The sequence below is a fragment of the Radiomyces spectabilis genome (genome assembly GCF_025331425.1).
Source record: "Radiomyces spectabilis strain NRRL 2753 chromosome Unknown BYT42scaffold_8, whole genome shotgun sequence".
NCBI classification, from domain to species: domain Eukaryota; kingdom Fungi; phylum Mucoromycota; class Mucoromycetes; order Mucorales; family Radiomycetaceae; genus Radiomyces; species Radiomyces spectabilis.
Window position 1 is genome coordinate 221,828 of NW_026251933.1, and position 13,449 is coordinate 235,276.

The 13,449-nt window shown below is 43.3% G+C and overlaps 5 protein-coding genes across 5 annotated transcripts; 4 read left to right on the forward strand and 1 right to left on the reverse strand.

The window, feature by feature from the left end:
* Nucleotides 1–661: 661 nt before the first annotated feature.
* Nucleotides 662–2,533, forward strand: BYT42DRAFT_572982 (uncharacterized protein). The gene is made up of 7 exons (XM_051568679.1): nt 662–936; nt 1,009–1,087; nt 1,149–1,211; nt 1,415–1,470; nt 1,546–1,901; nt 1,965–2,094; nt 2,163–2,533. Exons 1-7 carry the CDS (start codon nt 724–726, stop codon nt 2,298–2,300), a joined length of 1,035 nt encoding a protein of 344 aa, XP_051422110.1. The 5' UTR covers nt 662–723; the 3' UTR covers nt 2,301–2,533.
* BYT42DRAFT_572984 (uncharacterized protein) lies at nt 2,487–3,558 on the forward strand. The gene has a single exon (XM_051568680.1). It carries the CDS (start codon nt 2,562–2,564, stop codon nt 3,486–3,488), a length of 927 nt encoding a protein of 308 aa, XP_051422111.1. The 5' UTR covers nt 2,487–2,561; the 3' UTR covers nt 3,489–3,558.
* BYT42DRAFT_572986 (regulator of chromosome condensation 1/beta-lactamase-inhibitor protein II) lies at nt 3,559–5,111 on the reverse strand. The gene is made up of 5 exons (XM_051568681.1): nt 4,828–5,111; nt 4,532–4,753; nt 3,991–4,452; nt 3,897–3,926; nt 3,559–3,811 (listed from the first exon to the last, which is right to left on the reverse strand). Exons 1-5 carry the CDS (start codon nt 4,961–4,963, stop codon nt 3,672–3,674), a joined length of 990 nt encoding a protein of 329 aa, XP_051422112.1. The 5' UTR covers nt 4,964–5,111; the 3' UTR covers nt 3,559–3,671.
* A 1,234-nt stretch (nt 5,112–6,345) lies between these two features.
* Nucleotides 6,346–8,587, forward strand: BYT42DRAFT_572993 (uncharacterized protein). Its single transcript, XM_051568682.1, has 8 exons — nt 6,346–6,686; nt 6,761–6,820; nt 6,890–6,965; nt 7,047–7,546; nt 7,650–7,747; nt 7,817–7,854; nt 7,932–8,011; nt 8,077–8,587. The coding sequence occupies exons 1-8, from the start codon at nt 6,513–6,515 to the stop codon at nt 8,176–8,178; spliced, it is 1,128 nt and encodes a 375-aa protein (XP_051422113.1). The 5' UTR covers nt 6,346–6,512; the 3' UTR covers nt 8,179–8,587.
* A 1,461-nt stretch (nt 8,588–10,048) lies between these two features.
* BYT42DRAFT_572998 (uncharacterized protein) lies at nt 10,049–13,440 on the forward strand. Its single transcript, XM_051568683.1, has 8 exons — nt 10,049–11,188; nt 11,252–11,312; nt 11,374–11,562; nt 11,631–11,726; nt 11,795–11,818; nt 11,872–12,090; nt 12,154–12,259; nt 12,335–13,440. The coding sequence occupies exons 1-8, from the start codon at nt 10,175–10,177 to the stop codon at nt 13,095–13,097; spliced, it is 2,472 nt and encodes an 823-aa protein (XP_051422114.1). The 5' UTR covers nt 10,049–10,174; the 3' UTR covers nt 13,098–13,440.
* Nucleotides 13,441–13,449: the final 9 nt, after the last annotated feature.

Genomic DNA, 13,449 nt, shown 5'->3' on the forward strand with positions numbered 1-13,449 from the left:
GTACAGATAACTGATTATTCTTATACTTACCGATAAATTATAATGGCTCAAACATACTTCCTATACCATGTTTAATTTGCGTTATTGTCCCGTAGTGAGTTTCTTATTTCTTTTCGTTACAGTATGTCGTCCTTTATCAAATAGTAGCCTTGTGGAGCTGTGAAAAACTTGGAAAAAATGTCTCTTGGAAAAGTGGCTGAATGTGTCTATTTAGGTTCATGGGGATCCAAAGGCGCATTTTGTGCTTTGATCCTTCATCCGGCAAATCAATTGGGCTCTTGTGTCAGCTTCTGCAGTGTTAGAGAATGCAACATTAATCTAATAATGTGCGTCTGTGTCATTTCTTTCTCTAGGAGCAGTCTTTTTCGACGCAGACTATGGCCGCCGTCAGTCAGTGTAAAATGACGCGATATCTGCGTCAGGCACGTATGCAGTAGCTGTCAGCTTACAGGTGGTCATCCGTTGTGAAAACATGACTTGTAGCTAAAATCAAATCCTTTTCATTACCGAAATCATCGTGAATAGAATTTCAAATGGATATCCGAGCTCATCGTTTTTTGTATTGTCTCGTCTCATTTCGTTTGTGTTGGGACGTACAGATTTGTGTACCTTGCCCTGAAAAGTCAAAAATCGAGCCAGGCGAAGCTGCACATCTTTGTGCCGGCAAGTAGCTCCATTTAGGAAAGTTGCAACTCAGAAGCTGCTGCTGTGTAACGGTTATCAATGGCGACGGCGGCAAGTATAAAAAAGCAGGATCCCAGGATCTGTCAATCGCATCCTGTTTTCTCACATTTCCCTCTCATTACACACTTTAGTACAAATTTTCCTTGTATTACTATGACAGTACCTGAAAGTTCGTTTCCTATTGGTTACTTTTACATCATCTCCAAGATGAACAATCTAGTCATGGATATCCGTGATCCCGCCAACGCAGGTGTAAGTTTGTAAAAGGAAAAAAAAATTAAGCGTCTGGTATCTATGGAAACAGGCTTTTAACACCTTGTTTAGGTTCGATCCAAGATTGTTATGGCGGCCAAAAAGCCTGAATCGCCTGAGCGAGATACTCAGTTGTGGATCCATCAGAATGGTGCGCGCATGATCAATACAAGCAGTAATACTGCGTTTATTTACTTTTTTTTTCAACTTAGGCTTTTTGACAAACAAAGCAACCGGCCTGGTCCTGGATATTCACAAGGCGGAAAGTTTTATTGGTAAGTGGGCTGTTGTGTAAAGCGGAGGAATTCTTGGAAAGACGATGGGACGGTGGTACGAGTGCAAGGCACAAGAAGAGAAAAAGACGCCGAGCAAGACCCACCAAAACACGAGCTTTGGGATATTCCCTCCACTCCCACCCCAAATTCAATTGAGACTAATTTTCATTCACTTGGGACATCATTTGGATGTTGCTTATTAGCAATCTTTACGGGCGAAAACCGACTTTACTTGGATAACATGAAGGAACAAGAAATGGTAAGGAAAATTCTCAGAGCCGATTGCGCGCCCTTGTGTTACGGACATATTTTAAACTTTCTTTTAAACATCAAGGCCAACGATCAACGATTTGGATTTGAAGCTGAGCCGGGTTACATCTATGCACTGAGTGACCCTAATATCGTGGCCGACATTCATCATGAAAATCCTAAAGAAGATGCCCGTTGTATGGTGTATAAGCGCAAGCCGGTCGAACAAGCGTCGAATCAGTTATGGACGGTCGAGCTGGCCGATCCTCCGAAGGTCGTGGACTCGGACGATGAGAGTGAAGACGATGGCAAACGTGCTCGATTCAGAGCCTGGTTCGAAAACTGGCACGGTTGGGGCAACAAGAAAAAGGAAGTGCTCGATGAGAAATACCTTGATAAAGCCCACAAAAAGGTTTACAAGGAAAAGAAGTCTCACGTCAGGTACGCTTAGTTGACTTTTGTTGAATGAGTTTCAGATGATTTATTATAAGATGGATGGCATAGTTACGAACTGTTGGCGGGTGCGGTTGCTTTTGAAGCAGTGAATGCTTGGGAACGTAAACAAAAGGAGGACGGCAAAGAAGTTCAACACAAATTGGCCAAGCAGCTGATCGCTTCTGTAGCTGCTGCCGAAGTAAGTCTGAACCAATTCAAGGTGGAAAAAAAGAGGATGAAAACGATACTAATTTGTCTATACTATAGTTGGCCAAAATGTTTGCCGAACGTGGAAACGACGACGACAGCGACGATGAAGATAAAAAGGTGGCAAAAAAGAGCATGCTTGAACGTATGGCTGTTTCTGCCGCTACCAATTACTTTGAAGCCAAACATGGCTTGTAGAATGACAATTGCTTTTTTTTAAAAAAATACTTGGTCTCTCTTTTTGTAATCCTTCCATATCCCCACTGTCAAGAGAATTAAAAAAAACCAACACTATGATTTTTTTTGAATGACCGCTTAGAAAGGGGAAAGTGGATGGAGCCGAGCCGCAAGCCACCCAATCAGTGTTCCAAAATATAATTTTTTGGGCAAGGGGGCCAAACCAGAGTGGACATCAGACTCGCCAACTTCATCCTTTTTCTTTTTTTTTTTTCTTCAACTATGGAAAAGTCATTTGGGAATCTGCTGCGTCATTCGCGGTTAGCGACATACGATCGCACGTTGCCTCAAGTGTACACAACACCTCGCAAATGCAAACAAATAGGTGATTGGGGTTTAAAGCGCAACTTACCGACGGTCGTTCGCACCCCTTTTGTCACCATTGGCGACCTCGATACAGCAGAACATCAGACGCCCTGGAAATCCGGCCAAGGTCAAGTTCTCTTTGTGAGACGCTGGAAAGAAAACTTCCCCAACTCGAAAAAGCCCGCACCACGATCGGAGACTGTGGAATACAATGTCGCTCGCATGACCCCGGCCGAATTCCAACGATTCCTCAAACAAGCGTCGAAAAAGGCGCCGGCATTCAAAGAAGCGTTAGCAAAGAAAGAAGTGGTGCCGGAGCAAGTCTTTGATTACGTGAATGCCACATTCAGCAACAGTTCATCTTCAACCACAGTGGGACCTACCTACAGCGACCACGATGCTGGCTGGGATTATCCAGTGGAGGGTCGTATTCTGAATTCCGTCACAGGAGGTCACGCCGCCGGTATTGCCGGTGTGGTGGCTCTGTTGCCCAAGCGTTACAGTGTCGGTTTACGCAACAGCGGCGACCGTAAATTACGAACATTCTATGTCAATGAAGTCAAGTGGGATGAAGAAGGCCGACCCATGGTTGAAGTGAAATTGCGCGGTGCCGGAGAAACCTCGCCATCGTTGCCTCACTTTTTATCGGGCGAGTACGACCAACAGAGTCTGCACCAAAGCAAATTCGGTTCCATGAGTGCTCATGATATGTTTGAAAGTCGACCGGATCAACGAGACAATATTCCAGTGGAAGAGGAAGATAACAGCGTGGCCAACCCTGTCCACATGAAACTCATGGAACGTATCTCAGGATTGATGAAAGGCAGCAAAGCAAACGAATAGACCCCCCAAAAAAAACCATCACAGTAAATAGATAAAGGATAATGGAAATAAAAAAACAACAGAATCATATTATTTTTTTTGCGTCTTTGTTTCTTGGAGGAAAATCATCCAGAAAAAAGAGAAGGGTCGAGCTACCAAGCAAACCTGCATCAGACAGAGGCCTGCACTAGACAGAGGCGTACATTAGGCAGAGGCGGTATAGATAAAAGAACTCCAACGTCCGGCGTCGCAATTCGTAGCTTGATCTTGGAATTCACAGGCACGAAATGCATCTTCATACTTGTCAACATGGGATACGGGTCGACCCAGCTGCCCGTACTTGTCTACATCACCGCGAAAAGTTATGAACAAAAAGGCATATTCCTTGAAATCAATGACTTTTTTTTTTTTTTTTTTTTTTTTGCATACCACTACCACAGGTCCAAATGGTGCCTTGATCTGTTGCAACAAGAAACCGTCAGAGTGTCTCAAACTAAACATTCTTTTTAACTTGTAGCCTTACCGTCTAATACAATTGTATGGTTAGAACCGCAAGCGACTTTGACGACATCAACATCAACCGGGGAGCTGTGATTGTCCAAAAACGAGGGCAATCCAACCACGGCATCGTCTTCTGTATGCCATCCCAATCGACCATACTTTCTCCATCCAAATGTATACAGAGTGTTGTCTAGAATCACGGCGGAATGAAACGGACCGCATGCAACCATGCCATTCTCGTGATCCGAGCCAAGACCACAAAAAAAATCCACAGGTTGAGGGTCGTCGAGGTGAGACACGGTGTGAAAATCCATGCCCAGTTGAGAGAATCGATTACTGCCCAAGGCATAGATAGGATCGGATCCACGAGTATAAAAAAGCACGTGTGTGGTGGAGCTGGCTAACATGATCACAGGCGGGAGATTTAACAGGGAGGACACGGTCAAGTCATTCAAATCAAACACCTCCACACGTCCCTGGACAGCTAGGGATACACGCCATGCAAACGTTAAATAAAAATAAGTGAAACGCCAACGACCAAGTCTGCAGTGGTTTCCACTCACTTTGAAGTACATAAATACGGTTTTGTCCGGCACAGTAAACTGCATCTTTGGCATCGGTCGTCAAGTGATGGCACATGCCGTCCCTGATCAACCAAACATTGGTCTCCCTATCGACGAAGCCGAAAACGCCCACCGGATCACCAAACATGGCGACGGCCTGAAAATCATACCAGAGATCTTTGCTACGCGGTTGGAAGCCCAACACCTCCAATTGATTTTGCTCTTTCAAGATTGAGCATGGGGGTACTCAAGTAGAAAAAAACGCCATCGTTTTTTTCAAGTGATGAATGATCTACCTGTGAGGGCAAACGTGGATTCCCAGGATGCCAAAAGAATGCGGTCTATTCCCTTCAAGGGAAAAAGTGAATGAATAGCCGTCGACTCATCGGAAGAAAGTTGCTGAAATGCGTTGAAGCCCAAAGAGTATAGCATACACGAACGATAAAGTTTTTATGTCTGCAACATACAGGCACTGAAAACTAATCTGGTTCCACTTGTGTGACGGTAACTGTCTTTTTCGTGGATCCCAATTTCCGGCTGCATTTTTTTGGTTTCTTTTTTTTTTTTTTTTTTTTTTTTTCGCAATAATGCTATTCCCGCCGCGAGGAGAAGGAAAAAAGATTGACAAGAATGACAAAGAAAGAGGGAAATGGGAAGAAATAAGCGTAACCAAGGGGTCAAGTAAAGGTAATTTGAGCGAAAGTTTTAGAACACGGAAGAATGTCCTAGAAAGCTCTATTTCTGCATTGACTTGATTGTTCTGAACGTTTCTAGAAAAGCATCTGACCCTGATCACCGAAGAAACTGTCCAAATTGGAAGACACCTTTTTTCATGCTCCTTATTATATATTTATAAAGGATTGACCTCACTGATCATTCATTGTTCATCCTTGTGTATATAACATAATATCAGCAGTTCAAATGTAGTCAAATAGTGGTGCAAAATATTATTCTCCGCTGGCATTTCTATGTTCACAATTAAAGCACAGGTGTTGTTTATAACAAATGGCTCGGATATGAAACCAAAGTATGGAATCGGGGAATGAGGGGTTGGGCTTCAAGGGTCGGTGGTGTCGGCGTGATTCCTTGGTCGAGAAGACTAGTGTAATTTTCTTTGATTTGAACTGCAGGGCTGTTGGACGATTGGACCTACCGTTCGACGACCACCAATGAAAATGGAGCAAACGAAAAGGAAAAAACCGATAATTTTTTTTTTTCTTTGCTTTTCTTCAGATTAATCGATAAAATTCGTCAAGCTCCGATCTCCAGTTCTCTGGCTCCTGGCGTGTGCTTCCCCCATTTAGAGTAAAACATTCCCCTAATCACAACAGGAATTCTGGAGAAGGTTCTGTATCCTCAGACGATCTACGAGCATCTATTGATCCATTGTTTACATACACTCACCAATTCACTCCATTGAATAAAAATTTTCATATAACGCGTCTCCATCACCATGGTAATATTTTCTACCGTTGCCTGATAGGTACTCAAGATTCTTGATCGTTAACTGGATAAAGACACAATAGGGATTACAGAAACCAATAAGGTGGCAAGCCGAAGAAAAAAAAAGAACACCCAAAAAAAAAAATATAAAAATAACGAAACTGGGAATGAAAAAAAGATATAAAACGACCAATCGTTTTTTCCCTTTTCCTTTTTTTTTTTTTTCTAGTACACAATATCCAATTTGCATTTCTACATCCACAAGGATTTAAACAATCCCTTTTCATTAAAGAACCATTTGTTCTCTCTTTTTTCATTTGTCTATTGAGACACGACTTTGTAGTTAATTTTTTTTTTTTTTTTTTTTGCTCTCACGATTTCAATTTTCTGGGAAATCAAAAAAAAGCCAAAACACATTTCGTATTTTTCAACTCTGATCCACCCGGTTTTCAAAATTCTTTTTCTCTTTTTCTCTTTTTGTCATCATCATCATCATCATCAAGTCCTTTTCAAGCCTTCTTTCCCTTAACTGATCACGATGCAGTTATCCAAAGTGACAAGACAAAGTTCGCCGATTTCTGACGGTATTTCGGTAGTCATGTTTAATGCGGAAAACCGTGGCCATCATGATGTGAAGGAATTCCTGCAACGATGCCATTTGCTTCAATACCTGTCATCATTCTTGGCCGAAGGGTTTGACAGTCTTCGAGCTGTAAGTTGGTAAAGCGAATGTTCTTTGCCTTTTTTGATCTCTCTTAATAACAAAAATCATCATTGCAACCGCAGCTGCATGAAATTACCGAAGAAGACATGATCATAATGAAAGTCAAACGTGGACATCGAAGGGTAATGATATTCTTGCCTTTTGGTAATCGAGAAAAAACAACTGATAGTTTATGATTGTTACTGCTTTAGTTGATCCAGCGTGAAATTGCCACAGCCAAAGGTGTGCCTGATAATCGACATTTGACTTTGGTGTTACCGTCTCCAAGTATGTATAAAAAAATCTAGACAACTGAACCGAAAAATGGGTCCGCTAAACTGCGCATGTCAAATTTTTTTTTTTTATTAGATGAGGATCTTATGCAACTGTCGACCGATCCGGTTACAGGTGGTTGTACAACGTCAGGTGCCAATAGTACAAGTGGATATGAATCGCTGTCCGCGAGCTCGTCCCCTTTTAGAACGCCTCGATCTTCCGAAAGCCGCATGTCGCTCTGCTACAGTTTGCCCGATGGCGATCATTACAGCAGTGAAGGCTCCTCGTCCAATGACGAAGGGTCACTCGATACTCAGAGTTCTACTTCCAGTCGACGCAGATATCGCCGTCATCCCAAACCCGATAAGAATGCTCCCGTCAAACCTCCCTCCGCTTATATCATGATGTCCAACGACGTCCGTGCTCAACTCAAGAACGAAAATCTCACCTTTTCCGAGCTTGCCAAAATTCTAGGAAATAGCTGGAAAACCCTTAGTCCAGAGAAACGACAACGGTACGAACGAACCGCCATGCGTGCCAAAGATGAATATCTTGCAGCTCTAGCACATTACCGAAAAACCCCAGAATACAAAGTCAGTCTAGCTTTTTGTTACGCATGAAATCCTGATGATCATTAGGAAAAAAAAAAGCTCACATAGAGGACGTTGTCTCTCTCTCTATCTTTTTCTTTTTCAGCAATACCAAGAATATTTAAGACAGTTCAAGCAAAAGCAAAATTCACGATCAAAGAAACAAAAAGAACGATCAGTGAGCGGACTCCGATCGCCATACGAGTAAGTTTTTTTTTTGACCTCTCTCGCTTTCAATTCTGACTAATTTCTTTTGCCACCATTATTTTCTAGTACGACATCAGTGGATTACGCTTCCTATGTATCTTCCGGTAGGGAATCCGACATTTTATTTGATGAATGCTATGCCACGATCATTTCGTTTGACTGGCATCAATCGTCCGAATAGAATTAGGACACTCGACCTTTCCCGCAACAACTAAGAGATTTCCAGAATCATCGGAGACTCGTCAATACCGAAGAACTTCTGTAAGTTTATAAAGGACGTTCTACTGAAGAGAACCCTTTCCATTGACTGTTTTCTGTTTCATTAGGAACCCTCTTCATTCACTGATAACCCCACACTGTTAAGCAGCAATCCAGAAATGTGTGGCGCAATACCCGTCTCCTTCGACTCTGATACCGCAACGTCATAAACTCTCTCTGTCGGTACATTTGCTACTATTCTATTACCTTTCCATACATCAGCCATTTCTGTCTAAACAAACCCCCCCAAAAAAGAGGCAACCATGGGAAAGACTGGGGCTTTCCTTATCATAGTATATTAACCAGCACCGATGGTTTGACGGTCACACTAGCACAGGAACGGCAAGACCACGGCAGTAGTTTTTCACCATCAGGCAAATATCACACCCATTCTTTATGTATCTTTTTATATCATTGAAATCCTTTAGCACATCATTCACTTTCATCTTGTAATCATTTTTGAATTCCACCTCTAATCACATGTATGCAATTGAAAATAAACACTAGTTGACAAAGCACAGTTTGCATTTCCACGAGAACAAGTTGGCACCAAGAAGTAAGATGGAGTCCAAATTCATTTGTTCCTGAAAAGCAGAAACATAATTCTATATCCATTCGCCCATTTTTATTTTGTCATCTTTAACTTGTTCCCCTGACGTGACATTGTTCTTTGACGCCTTTTCACCACTAACAGCGACGTCTGCATGGATGCTCGCTCCTTAATGCTCAAGACTCACCATCGGATTGTCGCTGAACCAATCTAGGGTTGCTTACAAAATATCGTGAAAGCTTAGGATTTAACGGGCGAAAATGTTCGGCACCCAACTGATACGTGATGAGCTTACTGAAACAGGGTTTTCCGTCGAAAATCGAGACCTGATCAAGAGCTTTTTAGAATGAGCTTGACTTTTAAAGGGAGTCGAAATAATATTTCGATGTGTAGCCGAAGTAACCATCAACTATCGGAGCTGACATGCCCAAAGTATTGCTGACGAGTTGTATGGCCTCGTTCTTTGCGGTTGCCATGTTTTTGACGCCGGTTGAAAGACCATGATGGTGGTCTTTGGTCGTCTACACGATTTGCACGCGACGTGATTCCCTTTAGGCAGAAATTGTCCCTTCTTTGGCTGTTCCAATATCTTTGCGAAATTGCGAAGAGAAAGAAAACAATGACTGCTGGCCGAACACCATGCGACGATCGGACATCTCGGTTACTGACAGGAATGCGGATATCATTGATCTGCAGAATTACCATGGAAATTATTAGCCCGAGATTTTCAGAGTCATCTTGAAAAACCTGGGTTGCCCTACATGAGAGATAGGGTCTGTGCCATACCCACATGGATGGTGCACGCTATCATCTGCATCCAAATGACCTACTTACAAAGCAAGCTTGATTTGCCGAGCAAGTCCCGGCAGTGATATGCTGCGAACCAGATCTGTCCCCGCCGGCCAGGATAGAAACATTTCAGTAAGCAATCAGGGTTCTAACGCACAATGCAATAGGTAAGATATCCTATGCATTATCCGACGTTGGCAAAAGATATGGGCAGACCATCATATAAGGAAACCCTTATTCTTCCAGACTTCAACTGATTTGGAATGCGCTACCGTGAAAGGCCAGGTCGCATCAATGCTGAATGTCGTAAGCAAATTAAAAGATATGCGGACACTTTAAAACACTCATTTACGACCTTTTCCCTCTGTTACAAGATGGCCATTTATCATTGGAGGAAATCATTAGACAGATGCTGAATTATCCACTAAACAGCAGGTTCTTTTCCTATTATAAATTATTGAGGTCTCACGCCGTGACTTAATATTACAAAGACACGACCGTTTGATTGCATGGGTCGATTAGCAGGAAACTTGAATCTATCGTAGCATATGTTTTCTGTTTGCAAAGTATTTCTATCCTCGGAAGAGCGTATAGGTACAAGTGAAATACCTTTAATACTAGTAAAACGTTTTGTGAGGTCTTTCGTGAATACTGTAATGAATCAAACTGCATGGCATTTAGTGCATGGCGTGACTTTTTAACCAATTTGCAGATCCGTGTATTAGGTGTTGATATCCCCTTTCCCGCCCCGTCGGACCTCCAAGCCATCCGTTAACCGCATGAGGTCATGAATTTTTGGGCTTGAGTGAGCGAACAAAAAATAGAGGATGAACCATCATCATCAGCAACACCCATTCCAAGAAGCCTTCTGGTCGCCTACCGCCTCCATTGACCCTTATCCCAACTTTTCTGTCGGTCTTCGCGTGCTTCACGAAAAACTCGTTCAGTCCATCGAAGAAAACCAACTCATTACTGATTACCTCCAACGTCGTATTGCTGCGGAAGAAGCCTATGGTCAACATCTTTGCACCGTAACACCTCCATCCACGGGCATCGCATTTGACCGTGATGTCGGCGCCGGTTTACGGAAATGTTTCGAAATTGTATCGGCAGAGAGCGCGGAACTCGCTCAGGGCCATAAAGTACGAGCGGAGAATTTGAAAACAATGGCCCTGGATCCGTTACAGCGGTTTGCAGGACGTTATGAAAAGCTGATTCACCGTACCAAAGCGGTCGTCCACGAACGTATCCACCAATTTGAACTCTTGGTACGGATTGTCGAACAAACCAAGAATGATTATATCGCCAAGTGCCAAGCCGTACGCAATTTAAGGTCGTGTCCTGTGGATCCGGATATAGCCGACAAGATTCAACGCCATCTTCAAGCGCTCGCGGAAAATATACAGTGCCATTGGCCCACGAGTCTCATCACCGGGGATACGGTCTTCCAATGGATTCGGAGCCAATTGGATCAACAGGAAGACTACGTATATACTGACGACCAAGTCTTGATCATAGCACAACTTTTGGTCTCCCAAGGGTATCTCTGCTCCAGCCGTCCGACCGAGAATTTCGAAGCCCAACCCAATTATGCCTATGAAAAGAGAGATGGCTCAAATCACAATACGTGCAACCTTGACCACCCCGTAAATTTATGTATTATTCGTCATGCTGGGACTGGAACGAGCCAGTCAACGAGCGGATTACTTGGACGCTGGCAACAAAAGAGCCATAAAGAGCCATGGCATAAATTTCTTCACGGTTTGTTTATGGCCGAGAAAACCTACAGAGAGAGCGTTGCCAAAGCAGAGAAAATGCGAATGCAAACTCAGGAAACATTGGTAAGCAGTAGCAAGCAAAAAAATGCCGCGGTATTATTCTTCATACTGACGGATCCCCTACAGCTAATGCACTTTGAAGAAATGGAAAGTCTGGAGCTAGAACGTATCCAAACCATTAAACAAGGTAAAGCAAAGAAAAGTCCACAGGCTTTGACGACGGCGATGCTAATCGAGAAAAAAAAAAGCCTTTATCAGTGTAGCCGCCACATTGTCAAATACAATACCCTTGTGCAAAGAAATGTATGATCGTATGATGTTATACCAAGAAACGTTGAATCCGGAAAAAGATGTGCAATTTATTGTGGAACAATATCACACTGGCCGATTTTGTCCTCGCCCCATCATTTACGAGAATCATTATCATGGCGCCATAGGTAAACACAGCAGTGTATGACATTTTAGAAAGTCAAAGTGCTTATCGTAGATGACTTTCTGTGAAAAGGACAAATTTTTGGTACACGATTGGAAGACCTGGTTCGGCAGCAAAATGTTCTGGTGCCGCCAATCATGACGGAAGGCTTAAAAATTATCGAACAAGGTACGCTCTGCACCGGTTGATCCTAAACTGCATTGTTTTTGCGCTAATGTTGACACACCTTTCCTCAGCCATGCCCCGCCTCCATCAGGAAGGTAAGCTCATCTCACCAAGCAATGGCCGCCGTATTCTTATTGTGTTTTTGCAGAGAAAAGCAAAGTATGGACCGCCAAACTACCCTTTGATCGAGTGCACACGGCACGAGAAGAAATCAATGATACCCTGCATCATACAACGATAGGAGATCGCTTGCGATCCTTTGATCTGTTACTTGTTGCATCGCTATTACGGCTTTACTTGATGGAGCTCCCTGACTGCTTGCTGACGTTCGAACTCTATGAAACAGTCAAAGTGCTCTATGCTAATCGTAAGGAATTTTTATTGGATAACGCCGTCGCAACTTATAACGACTCACACAAGGAAATTATAGAAGAACAGGACGAAAAAAATCGACTAGCGTCCATTAGCAAGCTTTTGACCACGCTTCCTACCGCCAATTATTATACCTTGGAAGCATTAATGGCCCACTTTCACAAGTAAGCATGCCTGTTACACTATCTTTTACTGTGAACATCTTGAGCTTATCAATTCTTGGATTTCTTATTTTTTAGATTGACAAGTACATCGGAAGATACGCAGTTAGTACACCAGCTTGCAGCCACGTTTGGTTACATTTTGATTCGATCACAGATTGAATCAACCATCAATGTTCATGACCGACATCCGCAACGTCTTGTTCGCGAGCTCATCGTCCATTTTCCCACTATTTTCACTGAAGAAGCTCACAAAGCGCAAGAAGAGCATTCCACTCGACGGGCGATTATTGCACCTCATCCTGTAACGTTGTCCAAAGAGCCATCGTTGGACGCGCCCTCATTTATATCGACAGTATCATCGTCTGGATCATCGTTGCAATCGCCTGCGCCGACCGATACGGTGAACGGGTGGAACGATCAAGGTGGCCATAAAGAATCTCTGGATTCAAAGGCAGCTCCGACGGCTCGTCGGCGAACCTTCCTATCATTCATGCGACGAAATTCGCCGGGGCCAACTCAGCCGACGGTAACGCGGCAGGAACATGAGACGGAGTCGAAAGCATCGGCGATGGTACGACGACCGGTTTTACCGATGCCATCCACAAGTACCCTGTTTGTGGATCCCGACGATCAAATGGTTACCGCTATTCCAAAACCCGCTGGCCATGCCGGTGGCAACGACGCACCACCTTGCTTAGACGACATGATCCCTACTTTGGAAACTTCCACCAGAGCAGAACCTCCAGATATCAGCAAAAAGACAAGATCCCGATCAACTACACTAACTCAAGAAACAGATGACCATGTCAGTCTCGATTCCTTTTTCGATGATGAATAATTCTACGGTATATATCCAGCCAAAGCGCGCCATCTTTCCAAAGGTCACACAGCGAGTAACTGCTCAAAGCGCACTCGGCAGCCTGATTTTTTCTCTTCCTTCCCGTGCAAAGTCTATAACTAAATTGAGAAACTGTAGTGTATTTCTCCTGACTTTATGATAAGATAACCCATCGCAGAAGATATAAAAAGTTGAAACATGAGCGCGTGCTGCGTAAGGAAGTCAACAAGAATCGTTCAATCATGGCCTTTTTTCTTTTTACCCAAGAAAAATCAGGCCATGTTTCCGTATGCAAGAAGAAAAAGTTCCAGAAGGATAAATGTCTGGTCTTTGTTGCCATTCGTCCCAGGGA

Excerpts from the sequence above, each read along its gene's own strand:
- BYT42DRAFT_572982 (XM_051568679.1), top strand. The coding sequence starts at position 724 with ATGGCGACGGCGGCAAGTATAAAAAAGCAGGATCCCAGGATCTGTCAA. Across the intron at positions 1,088-1,148 it reads GTTGTGGATCCATCAGAATG|GCTTTTTGACAAACAAAGCA; the intron begins GTGCGCGCATGA and ends TTTTCAACTTAG. Across the intron at positions 1,471-1,545 it reads ACATGAAGGAACAAGAAATG|GCCAACGATCAACGATTTGG; the intron begins GTAAGGAAAATT and ends TTAAACATCAAG.
- BYT42DRAFT_572986 (XM_051568681.1), bottom strand. The coding sequence starts at position 4,963 with ATGCTATACTCTTTGGGCTTCAACGCATTTCAGCAACTTTCTTCCGAT. Across the intron at positions 4,453-4,531 it reads CCGTATTTATGTACTTCAAA|CTGTCCAGGGACGTGTGGAG; the intron begins GTGAGTGGAAAC and ends GTGTATCCCTAG. Across the intron at positions 3,812-3,896 it reads CATTTGGACCTGTGGTAGTG|ACAAGTACGGGCAGCTGGGT; the intron begins GTATGCAAAAAA and ends GCGGTGATGTAG.
- BYT42DRAFT_572993 (XM_051568682.1), top strand. The coding sequence starts at position 6,513 with ATGCAGTTATCCAAAGTGACAAGACAAAGTTCGCCGATTTCTGACGGT. Across the intron at positions 6,966-7,046 it reads TTTGGTGTTACCGTCTCCAA|ATGAGGATCTTATGCAACTG; the intron begins GTATGTATAAAA and ends TTTTTTTATTAG. Across the intron at positions 7,748-7,816 it reads GGACTCCGATCGCCATACGA|TACGACATCAGTGGATTACG; the intron begins GTAAGTTTTTTT and ends ATTATTTTCTAG.
- BYT42DRAFT_572984 (XM_051568680.1), top strand. The coding sequence starts at position 2,562 with ATGGAAAAGTCATTTGGGAATCTGCTGCGTCATTCGCGGTTAGCGACA.
- BYT42DRAFT_572998 (XM_051568683.1), top strand. The coding sequence starts at position 10,175 with ATGAACCATCATCATCAGCAACACCCATTCCAAGAAGCCTTCTGGTCG. Across the intron at positions 11,189-11,251 it reads TGCAAACTCAGGAAACATTG|CTAATGCACTTTGAAGAAAT; the intron begins GTAAGCAGTAGC and ends GATCCCCTACAG. Across the intron at positions 11,819-11,871 it reads GCCCCGCCTCCATCAGGAAG|AGAAAAGCAAAGTATGGACC; the intron begins GTAAGCTCATCT and ends GTGTTTTTGCAG.